The 21,395-nt window shown below is 49.1% G+C and overlaps 1 protein-coding gene across 1 annotated transcript in view; it reads right to left on the reverse strand.

Annotated features, from left to right (window-relative positions):
* Positions 1–21,395, reverse strand: part of DPH1 (diphthamide biosynthesis 1) — a 59,978-nt gene that overhangs the window by 14,667 nt on the left and 23,916 nt on the right. Inside the window, exons 4-7 of the mRNA XM_048519472.1 lie at positions 18,720–18,841; positions 10,422–10,576; positions 7,337–7,458; positions 2,149–2,217 (exon numbers count right to left, since the gene is read on the reverse strand). Of these exons, the coding sequence (XP_048375429.1) occupies positions 2,149–2,217; positions 7,337–7,458; positions 10,422–10,576; positions 18,720–18,841 (468 nt within the window). The remainder of the gene's footprint in view (positions 1–2,148; positions 2,218–7,336; positions 7,459–10,421; positions 10,577–18,719; positions 18,842–21,395) is intronic.

A 21,395-nucleotide genomic window follows, 5' to 3' on the forward strand; every position in this document is an offset into this window, starting at 1 on the left:
CTACTATTACTCTTCGTCTTCATCTTTCTCCTCCTCTCCTCCTCTTTCTCCTCCACCTCCTTCTTGTCCCACACCCTCCATACTTGGGGCAGCTTCGAATGAAACATTGCAAAAAGGGCCACGGGAAGCCAAGGGCATTCCTTGTCTTTGGCCCTTCTGCGCCGTTGGAGGCAAAGATTCCACCCAAGGGAAAGACTTGAGAAAAAAACAAAACCGAAGATCTGCAGTTCAAGACGAGACTGGGCCGTCACAGATTCTTGTCTGGTGGAGGTATTGGTTGAACAAACAGCACGCCTGCCAGTCTGTTTTCGTTTTCAGATTTGCAAAACACGGGACAAGTTTTGCTTTCTCAGCTGTGTACTCGATGTCCCATCCTCAGGATACAGAGATGCTTTGAATAGATGGACTGATGCCCAGAAAAATCTCTGAACAAGTTGATCTAATGGTTCACAGTTCTGATGCATTTATTTCTGGGGGAAATTTATTCTAAGGTCAGGGAAGTGTTTATCTCATTCCATCAGAAGTGATGGATTGGAAGTTTCTGGTATGGTCACATGTGTTTTTCGCGTAATTGGGACTATATAAGATCACCACACCAAAACGTCTCTGAATATCTCAGATGTGGGTTGTGTAAGACTAACTTTTCTGAAAGCTCTTTGATGCTCAAAAATGACATATATGCATTTATGTATGCACAGCGTGGTGTAGTGGTTGAGAGCAGGTGCACTCTAATCTGGAGAACTGGGTTTGATTCCCCGCTCTGCCACTTGAACTGTGCAGGCTTATCTGCTGAACAAGATTAGCTTGTGCACTCCAACACATGCCAGCTGGGTGACCTTGGACTAGTCACAGTTCTTCGGAGCTCTCTCAACCCCACTCTCAGCCCCTTTGGAGCTCTCTCAGCCCCTTTAGTCTCCTTACAGGAGAGAAAAGGGGGTATAAATCTAAACTCCTCTTCTTTTACTGGTTTTATTTACCTAGGCAGGTATATTTTGTGTCATACTAATTTTTCCATATTTACTCTTTTCAAGAATGATTAGATTGGTTTTAAATATAAATCATAGCAGATAAACAGGAGTGATCTTCGGCTGAGACACAAAGGTTTTCACGACACTTGGAAATAAACAGACTTCTAACTTCTCTTCAGTCAAAGGACTACAACCTATAGAGGATAGGTAACAAAGAGAGTAGCCATCTCTGAACAGCCCTGTGATTTAGTGATTAATGCATTGCTTCACTTCCATGTATCTGTTTTAAAAGTAATGCTTTCCTTATTTGGGGTGGGGGTGGTACTCATTCACCTATTATAAGAAGTAAGGGATGTCATAACCAAAATTTGTAAAAATTGTGTATGACTTTGGGAGGTGAGAAATTCTCTTTCTTTCCCCCCAGCACTACAACCTTGGGGCCATCCAGTTAAATGCATGTCCTTTAGATGCAATACGTGTAAAAGCAAAATACTTTGACCACCCAATCATCATTAACTTGTGAAACCCACTGCCACAGGATATCAGAAAAGCTTCTGGCTTGGACGACTTTAGGAATGATACGGCGAAAAAGAAAGATCAAACTACTGCTGTCAGCCGGGACAGCTAAAAGGAATATCCCCAATTAAGAAGAAGAGTTTGGATTTATACTCCACCTTTCTCTCCTGTAAGGAGACTCAAGGTGGCTTACAAACTCCTTTCCCTTCCTCTCCCCACAACAGACACCTTGTGAGGTAGGTGGGGCTGAGAGAGCTCCGAAGAACTGTGACTAGCCCACGGTCACCCAGCAGGAATGCAGGAGTGTGGAAACACATCTGGTTCACCAGATAAGCCTCCGCCACTCAGGTGGAGGAGTGGGGAATCAAACCCAGTTCTCCAGATTAGAATCCACCTGCTCTTAACAACTACACCACGCTGGCTCTCTTAGAAGGCATGGAGACACAACAGAGAAGGCAAGGAGACACAACAGAGAGGGGAACATCTTTCCAGTAGCATATGACTAAGCAGTATTGGAAAGATCTGAACCTCTTCCCACCCTGTTAGCATGCATCAGCAGGATAAGCTGTGAAGGCTCTCCTAGGGAAGCAAACCATCCGCCACTCAGGCCCTGGGACCACAGAAAGACAGGAGAAAGGGTGGGAATCGCACACACAGGCGTTACCTGAATGCAGGAATTCCTGGATTGGCAATCATGATGGACTCCAGGTGGAAGCGACCGTCGCCAAGATACCTGCAACAGAAGGGAGAGGGGGACAGACAGGATCAGCCAAGGGAAGGGCAGGCACACTGGTGCCCTCAGGGCCACTTTGATTATCCCTGCCTCTCAAGAGAGCCAGTGTGGTGCAGTGGTTAAGAGCAGGTGCACTCTAATCTGGAGAACCGGGTCTGATTCCCCGCTCTGCGACTTGAGCTGTGGAGGCTTATCAGATGAACTAGATTAGCTTGTGCACTCCAGCACATGCCAGTTGAGTGACCTTGGGCTAGTTCTTCAGAGCTCTCTCAGCCCCACCCACCTCACAGGGTGTTTGTTGTGCGTGTGTGTGTGGGGGGGGAAGCTTGTAAGCAACCTTGAGTCTCCTTACAGGAGAGAAAGGAAGTATATAAATCCAACTCTCCTCCTTCACCTCAAGTCTTAGCAGGAGACTGCGGGATGCTCTTTGGCTTGTGGGGCGCTGCAGGGTTCCCCCTTTCCTCCCTTGCTATTTAACAGCACACAAACTAAGAGAGGCTCGCTAGTGGCGCAAAGTTAACAAAGCCACACAGAATCCCCCTTTCTCTCTGCCAACAGTCCCAGAGGAGGTCCTGAGGCAGGATCAGCAACTGGTGATGGACTGGATGTTAACAAAAGGAAGTCCACCACAAAAAGGGTGGGTGGGTCTGTGGACTGTGAGAAATGCTAATCCTGGAAGGGGGGGGGGTTGTCACTCTATTTGAATGAAGTTGCTCCCCTCCCCTTATAAAACAGATTTTCAGCCTGAGAGCATCCCTGCATTCAGCTCTAGCCTGCGTGGTCAGGAGTCAGCTGGAAGGGCTTTGCTCCATTGGGACAGGTACGTTTCTTGAAAGCGTGGATATGGCCAGTGAGCCATGAAGCCTTTGAAACCATGATGATGAAGAGGAAGAAGAGGAGGGGGAGGAGGAGTTTGGATTTATACCCCACCTTTCTCTCCTGTAAGCAGACTCAAGGCAGCTTACAAACTCCTTTCCCCCCTTCTCCCCACAACAGACAATGCTAGGGGAATGATTCTCAAGAAGAAGAAGAAGAAGAAGAAGAAGAAGAAGAAGAAGAAGAAGAAGAAGAAGAAGAAGAAGAAGAAGAAGAAGAAGAAGAAGAGGAAGAAGAAGAAGAAGAGGAAGAAGAGGAAGAAGAAGAGGAGGAGGAAGAAGAGGAGGAGGAGGAGGAGAAGAAGAAGAGGAAGAAGAGGAAGAAGAAGAAGAACAACAACAACAAGGGGAGGGGGAAGGGGAGGGGGAGGGGGAAGGGGAGGAGGAGGGGGAGTTTGGATTTATACCCCATCTTTCTCTCCTGTAAGCAGACTCAAGGCAGCTTACAAACCCCTTTCCCTTCTTCTCCCCACAACAGACACCTTGTGAGGCAGGTGGGGCTGAGAGAGCTCTGAAGAACTGTGACTAGCCCAAGCAGGAATGTAGGCAAGCCTCTGCCACTCAGGTGGAGGAGTGGGGAATCAAACCTGGTTCTTCAGATTAGAATCTACCTGCTCTTAACCAAGCTGGCTCTCATACCTTCCCACCCACCCACTCGGATGCTTAAGTGACTTCCGGCTCTTGTGTTCTATCTCCGTTTGAGGTACGGTGGCACAGCACACAAGATAAGATCTTCACGAGGGTGATCCAGTTTGCTGAACATTCTGTTCTAAGAACTATGTATATTCAACACCATCAACCTAGTTTTCCTTCAGCCGCTGGATATGTGCTAAGGAGACGGTATTCTGTTTTTGGGTTTTTTTCTTTATTTATTTTTTTTAAGCGTCTGCTTCGTGCTTTTATTGACTGCTCTGTTTTTACTTTTCCCTTTTTGTGTTTCAACCGATCGGGTTCTTTTGCAGCATATTAATATTATGATTGCCAGCTGCTTTGAGGATCCACTTGGGGGTGTTTTAATAAATAAAAACACACGTGTGCACCATGCCCGAGCCTCTGTGCCGCAGTGCACTGCTCCGTACTTCCCCTGCTTTGTATTTTGTGGCTGCAATTAACGTTTCTATCAAAACTGGGGACTTTGAACTGGCCTGGTTCTATTGAACGGGTCCGCAAAGAGCGAACTCTTGAACCTTGAATCTTTCTAGCTTTCCATCAGTCCTCAGACTGTGAGACAGGATCGTTTGTATGGTCCATTTGAGAGTGTATTGCCACAAAGTGCTATTTTATGGGCGCCATCCTTCAACACTGCATCCTCTGTAATAATATTCCCGGAGGCGCTTCTTTAAACAAACAAAAATTAAAATTGGTTCTCCGTTTCTGCCGCTATGTACTCCGAAACGACTTGGAAAAAATGGCCTGCCCTTGAGGAAGCCCCTCCTCCTGTATGTGTCCTTGCTCCAAAGGCGTTTCCTGGTTGAAGGTGACTCATGCAGAGGCACAACAAGAAACCTCCTCCGAGAAATCTGTTGCATCTCCGTGAAGATAGACGCACGTGCTTCCCAGGCCCAGAGACGTTGACTAGAATGAGACCAGTGCACAGAAGCAGTGGGCAGCCTGACTTGTTTCCTTTGTCTTCTTCTCTTCCCTGCCTCCTGGTGTTCAGCAATGTGGCAGCCAGGCCGGGAATTCAAACAAGCACTGGAGGAGGGAGCAATCCACACAGGCAAGTAGAAGAAGAGTTTGGATTTATACCCCCCTTTCTCTTCTGTAAGGAGACTCAAAGGGGCTGACAATCTCCTTTCCCTACCCCCCTCCCACAACAAACACCCTGGGTGGGGCTGAGAGAGCTCTGAAGAACTGTGACTAGCCCAAGGTCACCCAGCTGGTGTGTTTGGGTTCACAGGCTAATCTAGTTCCCCAGATAAGCCTCCACTGCTCAAGTGGCAGAGCAGGGAATCAAACCCGGTTCTCCAGGTTAGAGTGCACCTGCTCTTAACCATTATGCCACTGCTGCTCCCAGGGAACGGCAAGAAAGGGCCCAGGCACGGCTCAAAGCCAAACAGGGTGCAGGCAAAAGGAAACTGGATTCTGCATTTTAATCTGCACTCCATGAGACAGAGAAGGAAGCTAGTGGTTCATGCAGTGTACGCAACTCCATGGGGAAGAAAAGACAAATCCCCCCCCCCCAAATTGTCATTCCTCTCTCTCTTGGTCAGGGGCCAGCTGGAAGAGGGCCCTCCCCCCCTCCTGCAGCTTGGCCCCCCCGCCCGGCCTGCTATTTATTTTTCCACGGCTCCTCGGCATGATGTTCACAGTGCATTAAGCATTTCCATTACCTCCAATAATTAGGTGTGCGGAAGCTGGAGGCTCGTCTAATTCACTGTTCTTAAAGAAAATTAATGGGGTTGCAGCATCAGGCCCCAGTCATTCCCCAGCCATTCGTCTTCCCCAGCTGTCGCCTCCCTGCCTCCCCCCTCCCAAGCCGTTAAAGGGCACCTCCCTCGCTGGGTCGTGGCACGAGCAGGGAAGGGCGAGAGGTTCAGAGGGCTTGCAGCTCTGCAGACCCTTGGCCTCCTGGGAAAGATGCCGGGGGCATTTGCTAGGGCAGCGGTGGTGAACCTATGGCACGGGTGCCAGAGGTGGAACTCAGAGCCCTTTCTGTGGGCCCTTTGTGATAAATAAGTGGGTTCTGGGTTGCAATTTGGGCACTCGGTCTCGAAAAGGTTCGCCATCATTGTGCTAGGGGCATGCTTCGTTCTAGGCACTGGAAGACCTATCATGCAGTGGGCCTAGGGCCATGGTGGTGAACCTTTGGCACTCCAGATGTTATGAACTACAATTCCCATCAGCCCCTGGCAGCATGGTCAATTGGCCATGCTGGCAGGGGCTGATGGGAATTGTAGTCCATAACATCTGGAGTGCCAAAGGTTCACCACCACTGGCCTAGGGGGAAGTCGCATTATCCTGCCATGGCACACGGGGCGGGGGGGAGGGTAAGATGCAAAGGAGGAGAGGCAGTGTGGCATAGTGGTTGAAAGCGGCAGACTTTAATCTGGAGAACTGGGTTCAGTTCCCCACTTCTGAGAGGCAGTGTGGTGTGGTGGTTAAGAGCAAGCGGATTCTAATCTGGAGAACCGGGTTTGATTTCCCCACTCCCCCACCTGAGTGGCAGACGCTTATCTGGTGAACCAGATGTGTTTCTGCATTCCTACATTCCTGCTGGGTGACCTTGGGCTAGTCACGGTTCTTCAGAACTCTCTCAGCCCCACCTGCCTCACAAGGTGTCTGTTGTGGGGAGAGGAAGGGAAAGGAGCTTGTAGGCCACCTTGAGTCTCCTTATAAGAGAGAAAAGTGGGGTATAAATCCAAACTCTTCTTCTTCTCCTCCTCCCCATGAAGCCTGCTGGGTGACCTTGGGCCAGTCACAGTTCTTCTCTGAACTCTCTCAGCCCAAGTAGAGGCAGACAATGGAAAACTACGTCTGGGCCTCTCTAGCCTTGAAAACCCTATGGTGTCCCCATAAGTCAACTTGTAACTTGACTGTACTTTACACACACACACAAGATGCAAAAGAACATGCTTTCTTTCAAAGATATTCGCCTGTTGTCCCCAATATTTAGGAACACCCAGTTTTACTGCCCATTTCAGGTATTTGCCCTGTTCTCGGACTGCCCACCACTGAAACTCTTCCTTATTCTCACCCTGGGATCTCACTATTTCCTTCCAATGAAAAGCAAGTTTGTGAGGGTCCCCTGTCCTTCCACATGATCACAGGAGATCATGGCACACTGCCCGGATTGTCATTTCTCAACGATGATGAAGAGACATTCTGCACATGTTCGGAGGTTCAGGGCGGGAGGACTGAGAAACTTCTTGTTGGCAACAAGCTAGCAGCTGCTGAATTCTACCTGGGCTGCGTTGGTCTTCCTCTTCTGAAGGTACTGTAAAGATCAGGAGTTACCTTCTGGCTCACAACCAAGAGCTCAACCAATGCCTTTGAGGGAAGCAGCTACAGAGTTCTGACCACCCCTACTGATTTGTCTGATTGGTTGATTTATATCATCTTAGATTATCTTTTTTCCATTATTTTTCAGCCGCTTTGGTGTACCTTTAGGGGGGAAAGCAGGATATAAATACTTAGATAAATTCAATTTTGTTAGCACATTCCATTGGCTCATATTAAATTTGAAAAGACCAGGATGAAACAAGAGCCCCATCCCAAACGACTGTTTTGTGAACCTTACTCACACAATGGCATCTGTGCCCTTTGCCAGCCGGGGGGACGTACACCCCAAAATCTCTCCGGGGGAGAGAGGCTTGCATTGCGGCGTGCAAACGGTATAATCTGAGGAAAGTTCCCGAGTGGCAGCCTGTAAAAAGATGAGAAGAAGGGAGAAGAGAACAGAACACGGAGATGAATTGCCCACTCTTGATTCTTTCAGGTCTTGCCATGGGGAGATACAAGATAAACCTTGCTGGGTTAGATCCCAAAAGAAAAGCCCTGTTGGGTTAGATCCCAAAAGGGCAACCTAGCCCAGGCCCATTTTTTTTCCAAATTCCAGCCAGCCAAGTGGTCCTGAGAAACAGCTATCCCCTTTTTGTTGCTCCCGATTAGGACTCAAGATACACTGCTCTGAAAAAGAGGGGTTCCATTTAAGCAGAGAGGCAATCAGAAGTGGGCAAAACCTATTCTGTGCAACGGGGAATGGTCCAAGAGCCCATCAGCAAGGTCAAAAGCAGAAGGGGAAGATTCCCTAGGGCCAGAGTGGGAAATCTTAAGATACAGTTTCCCAAGGTATAAGCTTTGGAGAATCAAAGCTCCCTTAAGAAGAAGAAGAGTTTGGATTTATACCCCACCTTTCTCTCCTGTAAGGAGACTCAAGGTGGCTTACAAGCTCCTTTCCCTTCTCTCCCCCCAACAGACACCTTCTGAGGCAGGTGGGGCTGAGAGAGTTCCGAAGAACTGTGACTAGCTCAAGGTCACCCTGCAGGAATGTAGGAGTGTGAAAACACATCCGGTTCACCAGATAAGAGTCTGCCACTCAGGTGGAGGAGTGGGGAATCAAACCCAGTTCTCCGGCTCTTAACCACTACACCCACACTGGCTTTCAAGGAGCTTAGATGTTTAAAAGCTTATACTCTAGAAATTTTTTTAAAGAAGAGCAAGCTGGCTTATTCTATATAATTTTCTGATCATCAGATATATTAAGACAGTTAACACAATCAATTAATTAAGCAACATTTCAAATACGCAAATGAACCAAACCCCACACACAGACTCGCCACTGTCCAGTGGAGAGCGGTCACAGGAAGTTCATTCCAGGGTACATTCAGACAGTACACTAAAACTACGGTTTGTGCAACCGCTCATCTCAATTCAACTCAGCTGTGCTTCATGTACTCAGAGGACGGAACAAACCACAATTAGTACAAACTGTCATTTTTTTAGAAGTTGCAAATTTGGCTTGTCTTTCAAGTGTTACAAGATTCAACTCATGAACTTAACACGCTGCCTTCTGAATGGGAGGGGGTATCAGCTGGGCTCCTCTCGCGACCCGTGGATTGGGGGACAATCGTGCCCTGCAAAACATGTGACTGTCTTGCTTCTCGGGCTGGTTCACCAGGATCTCGGAGCGGCTACAGGAGACATGTGTCTGCCTTGCACCCGGCCGCCGGCCCTGACAAGGCATCCATTAAAAGCGGCCGCTGTTTAACGCTTCAACATTGCCATGTTCAGACAGCCACAGCTGGACGTTCCAATTCATCTCTGCCCATTTGCAGGGAACGTGCCCAGTGGACCTGTCAGGGGGTCCCTAACTGCCACCTGGTTAGCACTTCACAACCCCAAGTGCTTGGCTGTCTGCTGTGACAGTCAATAAAAGGTTCCGCACAAGAGAGGAGATAATTCAGTTCCCTGCATAGGGAGGAGATCCCATTATTTGGAGTGTGCAGATCCAAAGGTAAACCACAGTTTGGGGGTGTAGGGCTTGTATGAAGCTAGAATCGTAGAGTTGGGAGAGAGCCCGAGGGCCATCAAGTCCACCCCCCTGCAATGCAGGAACACGTAATTAAAGCTGCATTCTACTGGAGCAGATCAAGGGACCATCAAAGGTCAGGATTCTCGACTCAGACTGCTAGCAGCTCCCCAGCGTCTCGGGCAGCGGTCTTTCACATCACCAATCATGTGAGACGCCACAGATTGAACCTGGAGCCTTCTTCATGCCAGGCAGACGCTGTACCACTGAGCCACGGCCCCTCTCTGACCTCTCTAGTTAAAAAGTCCAGGTGGTAGCAGATGTGAAAGGCTCTCTCAGAGACTCTGGAGAACAACAGTCTGATTGAGGAGACAGCAGATCTTGTTGCATCAAGGGTCTGATTCACACATAAGGTAGCTTCACCTGGAATACTGCGTACAGTTCTGGGCACCGCAACTCAAGAAGGATATTGACAAGCTGGAACGGGTCCAGAGGAGGGCAGCCAAAATGGCAAAAGGTCTGGAATCCATGCCCTACGAGGAGAGACTTGGGGAGCTGGAGATGTTTGGTGAAGAGAAGGTTAAGAGGCGACATGATAGCCATGTTCGGATATTTGAGGGGATGTCATGTTGGTAAGGGAGCAAGCTTGTTTTCTGCTGCTCCAGACACTAGGACCAGGAGTAACGGGTTCAAAGTGAAGGAAAAGAGATTCCACCTAAACATCAGGAAAAACTTCCTGACAGTCAGGGCTGTTGGACAATGGAATGCTCTACCTCGGAGTGTGGTAAGGTGTCCTTCTTTGGAGGTTTTTAAAGAGAGGCTGGAGGGCCATCTGTCAGGAGTACTTTGATGATGTGTTCCTGTATTGCAGGGGATTGGACTTGATGGCCCTTGGGGGTCTCTTCCAACTCTATGATTCTATGTGTGTTCATCTTGGGAGTCTCAGAACCGGCTCTGAGCTGCTGCGGCCCCCAACTCATCTTGGTCGGTATTGTCACTTGTGGCCAAATTAAACCAAGCCACAGCAAGGGCGACCCTGTGCACTGCAGAAGGAAGAACGAGCTGCACTCCTGTACTCTGCTGAAGTGTGGAGCAGAGAATATTGCTATGGGGTGGAAAGGGGGTAGAGAAAGAGGCACAATCTGAAGTCTGAACACAACATGAAGCCCCTTCCCCCGAAGGGAAAATGCGCTGTTGGAGGGTGGGGTACTGCTGGCCTAGGCCTTCCCAAACTGACACCCCACAAACCAGTGTACCAGGATAACAGAAGACCAGAGCTGAGAGACCCAGTAGAAAATACCGCCCCCGTCTGGTGGGAAGTCCCTCCCCACACATCACTTTTCAAACCCCCTCCTCACCTGAAGGGCAGAGACAAACTGAACTGTGCTGACAAGCGCCAGATGGGCCCCTGCTGGGAAGTTAAACCGCACCGTCTCCACGAAGTGGGCTGTGTCAATCTTGATATCGACAAAGATGTACAGCATTTTCACACTCCCCGTGGGATCGATGGGAACTGTGGGAGACGAGAACAAAGGCTGTGGCGGCTACAGGGACCCTTTGTGGGGAAACCCCAGCCCCCGAGAGAGAAACAGAGCTGACTCCAACCTCTAGGCCCCAGGGAATAGGGGAAACCCCAGCCCCTAAGAGAGAAATAATCCGCCTCCTTCCCAAAAGCAATGAAGGGCACAGCAGTCTGAATCCTGACATGATCAGTTTTCCCTACATCTCATAAGAACATAAGAACTAGCCTGCTGGATCAGACCAGAGTCCATCTAGTCCAGCACTCTGCTACTTGCAATAGCCCACCAGGTGCCTTTGGGAGCTCACATGCAGGATGAGAAAGCAATGGCCTTCTGCCGCTGCTGCTCCCGAGCACCTGGTCTGCTAAGGCATTTGCAATCTCAGATCAAGCAGGATCAAGATTGGTAGCCAGAGATCGACTTCTCCTCCATAAATCTGTCCTTTTTTAAAGCTATCCAGGTTAGTGGCCATCACCACCTCCTGTGGCAGCATATTCCAAACACCAATCACACGTTGCGTGAAGAAGTGTTTCCTTTTATTAGTCCTAATTCTTCCCCCCAGCATTTTCAATGAATGCCCCCTGGTTCTAGTATTGTGAGAAAGAGAGAAAAATTTCTCTCTGTCAACATTTTCTACCCTATGCATAATTTTATAGACTTCAATCATATCCCCCCTCAGACGTCTCCTCTCCAAACTAAAGAGTCCCAAACGCTGCAGCCTCTCCTCATAGGGAAGGTGCTCCAATCCTTCAATCTCCTCCCTGCCCCTCCCACTACCCCACACAAAGGCCCAAGGGGGCGATCAATATAGTCTCCCCACAATAGAAGATGGGGAAAGTCAACATGGGCTCCACCCCGCTCACATGAATTGTTTGTTTGTTTATTGGATTTTTATCCCACTCATCCCCAAAGGGCTCAGGGTGGCAAACAATATCATAAAACTCTACTGCAATTAAAACAACAATAAATATATTTTTTAAATGTATGCAATACATTTGACTTAACAATCCCAAGATGGTGACTTACAGACCCCAGTTTATCCCCCCTCCCCCCGCCCCCGGGAGGCCAAAATATAATGTCAGCCCAGCTGGCCTCTAGAAAAAGCCTGGCGGAATAGCCCCGTCTTAAAGGCCCTGTGGAAACCATTCAAGTCCCGCAGGGCCCTGATCTCAGTCAGGAGCACATTCCACCAGATTGGGGCCAGGACCAAAAAGGCCCTGACCCTCGTCGAGGTCAGACAGAAAGTTTTGGGGTCAAAGTTATCCTGCCCTATGTATAAACAGGAAGTCAGCTAAAAAGTGGGGGAGGGAAAACTGAATTTTAGGGTTGCCAACTCCTGGTTGGGAAATTTCTGCAAATTTTGGGATGGAACCTAGGAAGGGGGGAGCTCAGGAACAGGAGGAGCCTCAGTGTGGGATAATGCTACAGAATCCACCCTCCAAAGCAGACATTTTCTCTGCTGTTCTCTGGAGATCAGTGGTAATTCTAGGACCATGGTGGTGAACCTTATATGCAACTTATCCCTGGAATCAGGCTCCATCCCTGAAGACTGGAAGATGGCCAATGTCACACCAATCTTTAAGAAAGGATCTAGGGGGGACCCGGGAAATTACAGGCCAGTCAGTTTGACATCTGTTCCTGGTAAATTAGTAGAATCTATCATTAAAGATAACATTATAAAACATGTAGAAAAGCAAGACCTGCTGAGAAAGAGTCAGCATGGCTTTTGCAGAGGCAAATCCTGTCTTACAAACTTACTAGAGTTCTTTGAGGGTGTAAACAGGCATGTGGACAGGGGTGAACCGGTGGACATTGTCTACTTGGATTTCCAAAAGGCTTTTGACAAAGTTCCTCACCAGAGACTGTTGAGAAAACTCAGCAATGAAGGAATAAGAGGGGAAGTCCTCCTATGGATTAAAAACTGGTTGAGAAACAGGAAACAAAGAGTGGGTGTAAATGGGAAGTTCTCACAATGGAGAGATGTCGGGAGTGGTGTCCCCCAAGGATCCGTTTTGGGACCAGTGCTCTTTAACCTATTCATAAATGACCTGGAAGTAGGGGTGGGTAGCGTGGTGGCCAAGTTTGCAGATGATACCAAATTATGTAGCGTGGTGAGAACCACAAAGGATTGCGAAGAGCTCCAAGCGGACCTTGATAAATTAGGTGAGTGGGCTCAGAAATGGCAAATGCAGTTCAATGTAGCAAAATGTAAAGTGATGCACACAGGGGCAAAAAATCCAAACTTCACATACACGCTACAGGGGTCAGTGCTATCAGTCACAAACCAGGAAAGGGATTTAGGCGTCTTAGTTGATAGTTCCATGGGAATGTCAACTCAATGCATGGCAGCTGTGAAAAAGGCAAACTCTATGCTGGGGATCATTAGGAAAGGAATTGAGAATAAAACTGCAAAGATTGTCATGCCCTTATATAAAGCAGTGGTGCGACCGCACTTGGAGTACTGTGTCCAGTTCTGGTCGCCGCATCTCAAAAAGGATATTGAGGAGATAGAAAAGTGCAGAGAAGGGCAGCAAGGATGATTGAGGGACTGGAGCACCTTCCCTATGAGGAGAGGCTGCAGCGTTTGGGACTCTTTAGTTTGGAGAGGAGGCGGCTGAGGGGGGATATGATTGAAGTCTATAAAATTATGCATGGGGTAGAAAATGTTGACAGAGAGAAATTTTTCTCTCTTTCTCACAATACTAGAACCAGGGGGCATTCATTGAAAATGCTGGGGGGAAGAATTAGGACTAATAAAAGGAAACACTTCTTCACGCAACGTGTGATTGGTGTTTGGAATATGCTGCCACAGGAGGTGGTGATGGCCACTAACCTGGATAGCTTTAAAAGGGGCTTGGACAGATTTATGGAGGAGAAGTCGATTTATGGCTACCAATCTTGATCCTCTTTGATCTGAGATTGCAAATGCCTTAACAGACCAGGTGATCGGGAGCAACAGCCGCAGAAGGCCATTGCGTTCACGTCCTACATGTGAGCTCCCAAAGGCACCTGGTGGGCCACTGCGAGTAGCAGAGAGCTGGACTAGATGGACTTTGGTCTGATCCAGCTGGCTTGTTCTTATGTTCTTATGTTCTTAACCTTTGGCACTCAGATGTTATGGACTACAATTCCCATCAGCCCCTGCCAGCACGGCCAATTGGCCATGCTGGCACGTGCTGATGGGAATTGTAGTCCATAACATCTGGAGTGCCAAAGGTTTGCCACCACTGTTCTAGAAGATCCCAGGGCCTACCTGGAGACTGGAAACCTTGCTGAACATTTATATCCTCTTCTGGGGGGGGGGGGCGACCCAGGAGTCACCATGCAGTGTGCCGTAAGAAAAGCAGGCATAAAGGGAAGGCTATTTCAAGTCCGAAGTGCTCCCCCCCCACACGCCCCCATGAGGCATTGCCTGGCACGGCCTCCTGCCAGTCAGCCACGCTGGGAGAAAAATTCTGTACCTTTAATTGGAGCACACAGAGGAGGCTACCTGTTGAGACTCTGCGTGGAATACTTCTCCAGTCTCACCTTCTGCTCATCAGAAGGAATCGGGGCCAGCACCCTTACTCTTACAGCACACCAACAGTACATTTTCTGTTCAGGAAATGTTAGGACTCAGCTATAGAAGTGCAGATCTCTGCTGCCACCCCATACCCCTTTTCACTAAGTTATGGGGATGTGTGCTCCTATTTGTCAGGAGAGAGGCAAGAGGATTGTCCATAGCTGAGTCCGGAGGAGGGGCAGAAATCGGTGTCCTCAAAATGCTTCAAAACTTTGGCACTGCCAAAAGATAGCAACCAGGAACTCAAGTGCCAGTGTCTGCGCTAGAGTTCCCTGCCCCTTTGGTCACCCACAGCTCTGGCTTTTTGCCCCGCTGTGACAACTGGTATTCTCCAAAAATGATTTTTAAAAACATATTCTAGAATTATAATGTGTGCGGGTCAAGCGGCGCACGGTTTGCGGTCGTCGGTTCTGAGCAAAAACAAAAGTCACTCTGGCGTGTTTAATTGGGCCGACTCCGATCCCCAGCCAGAGAGCTGCGTTCTGCTCCACAAAAATTGCCCTACGCTGAACTGGAAGCTGCCTTCAAAGTGCCACGCCTGCAGTGCGGGCGCTTGGGGACTGCGGCCTCGGGAAAGGAAGGTCACCTCGCCAGCTGCCTCTTCCCCCCTTTTGCCCCCTTTCGAGAAAGCGGCAAGTCGCCACCCGGCACTCTGCGCTGCCGCCACAAGAGGAGGCTGTGCCTCAGCCGGATCTCCGAGCCCTCCCTCCACAAATCCCGCTGCTCCTCCCAGCAGGACACCCTGGAAATTGGGAAGGGGGGAAGAACAACACGGGCTGCAGCCCCTCCTCCGCCAGCCCCGACCAAAGATGGCACGGCCAGCTTGTTCCTCCGAAAGATGGGCAAGAACGCTCTTCTGGTGCCCTTGCTCTGAGGCCCCAGCGGCAGCATCCTGCGGCCTCTCTCACCTGTCCGTCCCTCTCCCCTCCTTTCCCCACCCTCCCTCGCTCTCCCCTGCAGTCTCCCACCCAGGTGACGCTCCAGGAAGGCAGCCAGGCAGAGCCGCCAGCCCTCCCCCACCCCCGCAGATCCACCTTAAAAGCCGAGGCGGCCTTTCCTTCCTCCTCTCCCCACCCCTTCCTTGTTATTTTGAGCCCATTCCATCCTGGGTGGACTTCAAAGTTAGCAGCATCTGGGACAGCAGCGCAGTTTCCATGGCAACAGAATCCAGAGTACCCGTTCCGCCTAGGGAGCCGGCAACCGTTGCCTGACTGCCTGCCTTCCCTCCCTCCCTCCCTGCTCTTCGAAGCCTCCTCCTCACGCTCAGCAACCGTGCCAGTGTCACAAACAGCACAGCCCCCCTGCCCCACCCCTCCAAGCCTGGCACAGGGCTCTGCAGCCCTCTCCACCTGGGGGTGGGGGGAAGCAGGTGAAGCAGCGCAGAGAGCCCAGCTCCACAGCCACCCCATAAACACACACTGTGAATCCCAGTGCCAATGGGATTCAAACAGGGGAGGGAGAAACATACGAAAGATTGCAATCCGATTTATGCTGCCAAGACCCTCCGCTTGCTCCCCCACCCCCAATCCCCAAGACTTTCTTAGGCCTCAGTCTGGGAGCTGCCAATCCTTTACTAGGAGACTGGGGCCTTCGGGGTCGATTTGAAAGGGCTGGGATCCTATTCCTCAAAACGTTTATATCTCGCCTTTCCTCGTGGTTCCAGGCATATTGCAAGTCATGCCGCCTTGGCGAGTCCGCCGGGTAAAAGGTATCTCTCTTGCCTTCCCTCTTTGCATAAAAGCTGCTGCGAAATGAGCATGCAGTGTGTGTGTATGTGTGTGTGAAGGACCACACTTGGTTTGGATGCAGCCCTGGAAGAAAACAATGAGGCAGATCTGTCAGTGGAGACTTGATAATTTGGGGGGGGGGGGAGAGAAAAGACAACTGATGCTAAAACCGAAGGATGAATGAGGACGAGGACGGACATGCCGAGCATCCTGGATTGCGCCGGATTCTCATGGGGCAGTTTTGCAGGTACGCAAAATACACCAAAGCACTGCCCAAAAAAATATTTGCAAAACCCTCAGCGCTTTTTAAAGTGTCTTTGAGCAGGATTCTCGGCCCTGACAGCTCGCTCCTACGTAAGCAAACGCAGGGCTGCAGTTTTACACATGCACTGGGGGAAAAAAAAACCCATTCAAAATGCATGGGTTTAAGAGTTTACATGTTTTAATATTTGCCAGGCAGCCTCGCACGTTCCCTTCCCTCAATCACTTTGAGCTGCCACTTTAGATTCCCCGTAGAGTTGGGTGTATGTGGGAGGGGGGGGGGGGATTCACGCATTGATTGATTTATTTTTGAGCAGCCCTTCCCAATTTGTTTGCAAAAGTCCTGCGTGGAAAAAGTCCACCGTGAAAGGCTGAAAAATAGCTCCTGCTCCAGTGTGCCAACTTTTCAGCTTTTTCAAGTTTTCGCGTAAGACGGTCACAGAATTACATGGGGTAGCTAAAACATACAGGAGAAGCCAGCGTTAACCCTTCTGTGGCACGCACGCACAAACCCAGATTCATGGCTCCTTAAATTAAAAATTAATTGCCAACCCCATATCACAGACACCTCTAACAGTTCCAGCAGCTAAGATCTACAGGTCCCCTGGGCACAAGCAGCCAGTAGTAGTAGTAGTAGTAGTAGTAGTAGTAGTAGGAGGAGGAGGAGGAGGAGGAGGAGGAGGAGGAGGAAGAGGAGGAAGAGGAGGAGGAAGAGGAGGAGGAAGAAGAAGAAGAAGAAGAAGAAGAAGAAGAAGAAGAAGAAGAAGAAGAAGAAGAAGAAGAAGAAGAAGAAGAAGAAGAAGAAGAAGAAGAAGAAGAAGAAGAAGAAGAAGAAGAAGAAGAAGAAGAAGAAGAAGAAGAAGAAGAAGAAGAAGAAGAAGAGTTTGGATTTATATCCCCACTTTCTCTCCTGCAGGAGACTCAAAGGGGCTTACAATCTCCTTGCCCTTCCCCCCTCACAACAAACACCCTGTGAGATAGGTGGGGCTGAGAGAGCTCCGAAAAGCTGTGACTAGCCCAAGGTCACCCAGCTGGCGTGTGTGGCAGTGTACAGGCTAATCTGAATTCCCTAGATAAGCCTCCACAGCTCAGGCGGAAGATGGGAATCAAACTCGGTTCCTCCAGATTAGATACATGAGCTCTTAACCTCCTACGCCACTGCTGCTCTTTATACCCTACCTGCTGTAAGAAGACTCAAGGTGGCTCAGACTCCTTTCCCTACCTTGCGAGGTAGGTGGGGCTGAGAGCATTCCAAAGAACTGTGACTAGCCTAAGGTCACCCAGCAGGAATGTAGGAGTGGGGAAACAAATCTGGTTCACCAGGTAAGCCTCTGCCACTCATATGGAGGAGTGAGGAATCAAATCTGGTTCTCCAGATTAAAATCCCCTCTGCTCTTAACCACTACACCAGGGGTCTGCAACCTGTGGCTCTCCATGAACAGTAGTGGCTCTCCATGAAAGTAGAGAAAAGCAGCATACAAGCCTGGTGGAACACATTCCCTGGTGACTTTCGGGCCCTGCGGAGTCTACCTCAGTTCCACATGGCCTGTAAAACAGAGCTGTTCCACCGGGCCTTTTCTGCCGGGCCAAACGGGCAGCCCTTTCTTTAAAAGATCACTTCCGGTCTTCGTCTGGATACTGCGCGTGCATCCATTTTTGTGTTCCCATGTTTGGTTCTCTTACACCATCTGTCTTTGTAATTGTTTTAAAAATTATGTTATTTATAATGTTTTAAATGCTTACTTTGTACGATTTATCATATTTGTGATATAGATGGTTTTGAATGCTTTTATTGTGAGCTGCCCTGAGTCCTGTGGGGGCTTTGGAGGGATGTAAATGTAAAGAATGAATAAAATGAAATAAATAAAAATTAACTCTTCTTCTAGTACGAGACGTAAAAGGCTTCTGTGAGAAAATTTGGAGCGACGGCTCTTTGAAGAGAGCAAATTTGGAGAGAGTAAAACTGATCTTGATGCATCCGGGGTCTGACAAGGCAGCCTCCTGGAAGTTATCTGGGGTCTCAGAACCAGCACTGAGCTGCTGTCCCCTCCCCCTTAAACCAGAGGCATAGCTAGGGAAAATGGAGCCTGGTGCAAAATCTCAAAGGTGCAGCCCCCGTCTCCTATTAGCTCCCATTGGAAACAATGGGGGATGGGGGCACCCCCTTTGGGAGTCCATAACTTTGGACCCCCTGAACCAAACCTGGGTGGTATCATCAGGACATGCTCCTAAAGATACCCTGAAATTTTGGTGCTGCTAGCCTAAACACTGCGCCCCCTGCAGGCCAAAAACTGAAAAAACACTAAAAATACAAAAAACCACAAACCAGAAAAAAAAACGCTCGGTGCAATGCGCACCCCTCTGGCCCCCTTGTAGCTTTGCCTCTGCCTTAAACTCACCCCACTTGATATTTTCACTGATGGCCTAATTTACCCAAGGGCTGCCCATGTAATGCAGATGGGGGAACAGCAGCATTCCTATAATCTGCTGAGGTACAGAGCAGAAGATATCGCAGTGGGGTAGGGGGTGGGGTGGAGAAACAGGCACAATCCAAATCTCAAACAGAGGCCAGCCTTGGCTACATACTCAGACAGCTGTGGCCATAGTGTACCAGGAAGTCCGCTCCCAGCGCCCGGGCCGTGAAGTCATCCACACAACAGGCGCCGTAGGTCACGTCGCCCATCACAACGGTTTTTGCCCCAGTGAACCTGCAAAGGAAGAAGCAATGTGGTGGTCAGCAGGTCCTGGGGCCACTGGCTCCTTTTCCAGTCTCCCCCCCCCCCCACTCAGCCTGATGGCTAGCAGAGACAGCGCTGGGGCTATCTGGACACACACGCGCCTGTACCCGAGAAGCCCCTTCCCTGCCACACACTTCCTACAAAGCCTGGAGGCCTCAGTCGTATGGCCTTAGCTGAAAAACAGAGGCAAGCAATGCATGGTGTTTGCCAATAAAGACCCCCGGAACCTTTGAGTGGGGGGATAAAAGGAGGAAGAGGCCACTCTGCAGAGATGGTGGAAGAAGAAGGAGAAGAACAAGAACAAGAACAACAACAACAAGAAGAAGAAGAACAACAACAACAACAAGAAGAAGAACAAGAACAAGAAGAACAAGAACAAGAACAAGAAGAAGAAGAACAAGAACAAGAAGAACAAGAAGAACAAGAAGGAGGAGAAGGCCGCTGGTTTGGATTTATGTCCCCCCTTCTCTCCTGTAAGGAGACTCAAAGTGGCTTACAAGCTCCTTTCCCTTCCTCTCCCCACAACAGACACCTTGTGAGGTAGGTGGGGCTGAGAGAGCTCCGAAGAACTGCGACTAGCCCACGGTCACCCAGCAGGAATGCAGGAGTGCAGAAACACATCTGGTTCACCAGATAAGCCTCCGCCACTCCGGTGGAAAAGTGGGGACTCAAACCTGGTTCTCCAGATTACAATCCATCTGCTCTTAACCACTACACCACTCTGGAAGAGGAAAAGCAGCAGCTCAACGCCAGGCCAAATCATTAAACGGAAGGATACTATTCTAGCTCTTCGATTGAGGGAAAGCAGTTGGCCATTCAGGGAATTGGGCACCGCGCAGAAGATCTTTTTCAGCATCCCCACACATGGCATAGAAAGCATCCTGCTTCTTCCGGAGCACAGAGGGACTAGCTCCAAGCTCCAGAAGGAACCTGAGCACTCACTCCCTATATTTCCCCGGAGTGGGGAAGAGAGAAAGACAACCAGGATATTTTTCTACCGGAGCCCTATCTCTCCCTGGACCTAGGCCAGAGGGTGTCTTCCGAAACTCAGGGCTTTTCTCAGCAGCGAACTGAGCCACGGGAGACCCCAGAAAGGAAGTAGGGAGGAACGTTATCCGGTGCTTTATTTGTCCATGGAAAATGTTCCATTTCTAAAGATTCATTGGTTCATGAAATGAACAGCAACGAGCCAGTGCTAATAAGAGGCAAGCTTGGGAATTTCAAAGTTGTAATTCATGTTTTTCAGGCAATTATCTCTAAAAATAGAGAGGACTTGTATGTTTTATTGATTTGCAAATGTGGGAGGAGAATAAAACCATAAATACATATCATAATCCAATTTTTTTATTTAAAAAAAAAAGTCAAGCTATCGGCTGCGCAGGTCAAATCAAAACCAAAGCTTAAAATCCCGATTTGTATGGTTCCGCTCCCAGGGTGGGAGAGATGTTGTAATCTCCGGATTGATATGGAACTCACACGTAACGCAAGTGATGAAATGTCCGGGTGAATTCTGCGGAGGGGAGGTCAGTTCTGCTGAAGCAGATGAAAGACACCCACATTTGTACGGCATATCACGCACGGTTTTTTGCAACCAGCGCACCAGCCGTCTTCAGCGCCACTGGACTTTTGCTTTGCTTTGCTACGACAGACTGACACAGCTACGGCTTTGCAAACAGTTTTTTCGGGGCCCTTTCCTTAAATTTATACACTGCAAAGGAAGTACGTCGCACTGTCTTGAATTTTTATAAGTGTTATTCCAGTTGAATAATTTTGACATAATACTTTGAATTTCTTTGAACGTGACGGCTCAGCAACGCTGATTCCCCCCACCCCATCCTGCCCAGAGGTAGCTGTGCCAGTTCAAGGATTTGTTTCTATTGGGACATTAACATGGGGTACAATTTTGCTTACTATTTGTTGAAATAGTAATTAGATTGCATTTTATTTTGAGCACTGGAGAATTTTCTAGTTATTATTGAAGAACCCCTATCCTTGGGAGGAGGAGGAGGAGGAGGAGGAATTTGGATATATATTCCCCCTTTCTCTCTGTAGTAAACTCAAAGGGGTTTACAATCTCCTTGCCCTTCCCCCCTCACAACAAACACCCTGTGAGGTAGGTGGGGCTGAGAGAGCTCCGAGAAGCTGTGACTAGCCCAAGGTCACCCAGCTGGTGTGTGTGGGAGTGCACAGGCTAATCTGAATTCCCCAGATAAGCCTACACAGCTCAGGCGGCACAGCGGGGAATCAAACCCAGTTCCTCCAGATTACAGTACACCTGCTCTTAACCACTAGGCCACTGCTGCTCCCAGGAGAGATACTAATCCCCAGATAGGGCCTGGAATTGTCCCAGAATTACAACTGATCTCTAAGGTCCTATATGCATGCAGAACTTTCCCCAAGGAAAGTTCTTTGTTCTTTGTTCCGCAGTGGGGTTTTCCCACTTTTTTTCATATACACATGACTCCTGCGGAGCTGAGCCACCATTTTGTTTGTGTCCCTTCCCGAGCTTCCTTGTTGTTTCTGC

The sequence above is a fragment of the Sphaerodactylus townsendi genome, linkage group LG16 (genome assembly GCF_021028975.2).
Source record: "Sphaerodactylus townsendi isolate TG3544 linkage group LG16, MPM_Stown_v2.3, whole genome shotgun sequence".
NCBI classification, from domain to species: domain Eukaryota; kingdom Metazoa; phylum Chordata; class Lepidosauria; order Squamata; family Sphaerodactylidae; genus Sphaerodactylus; species Sphaerodactylus townsendi.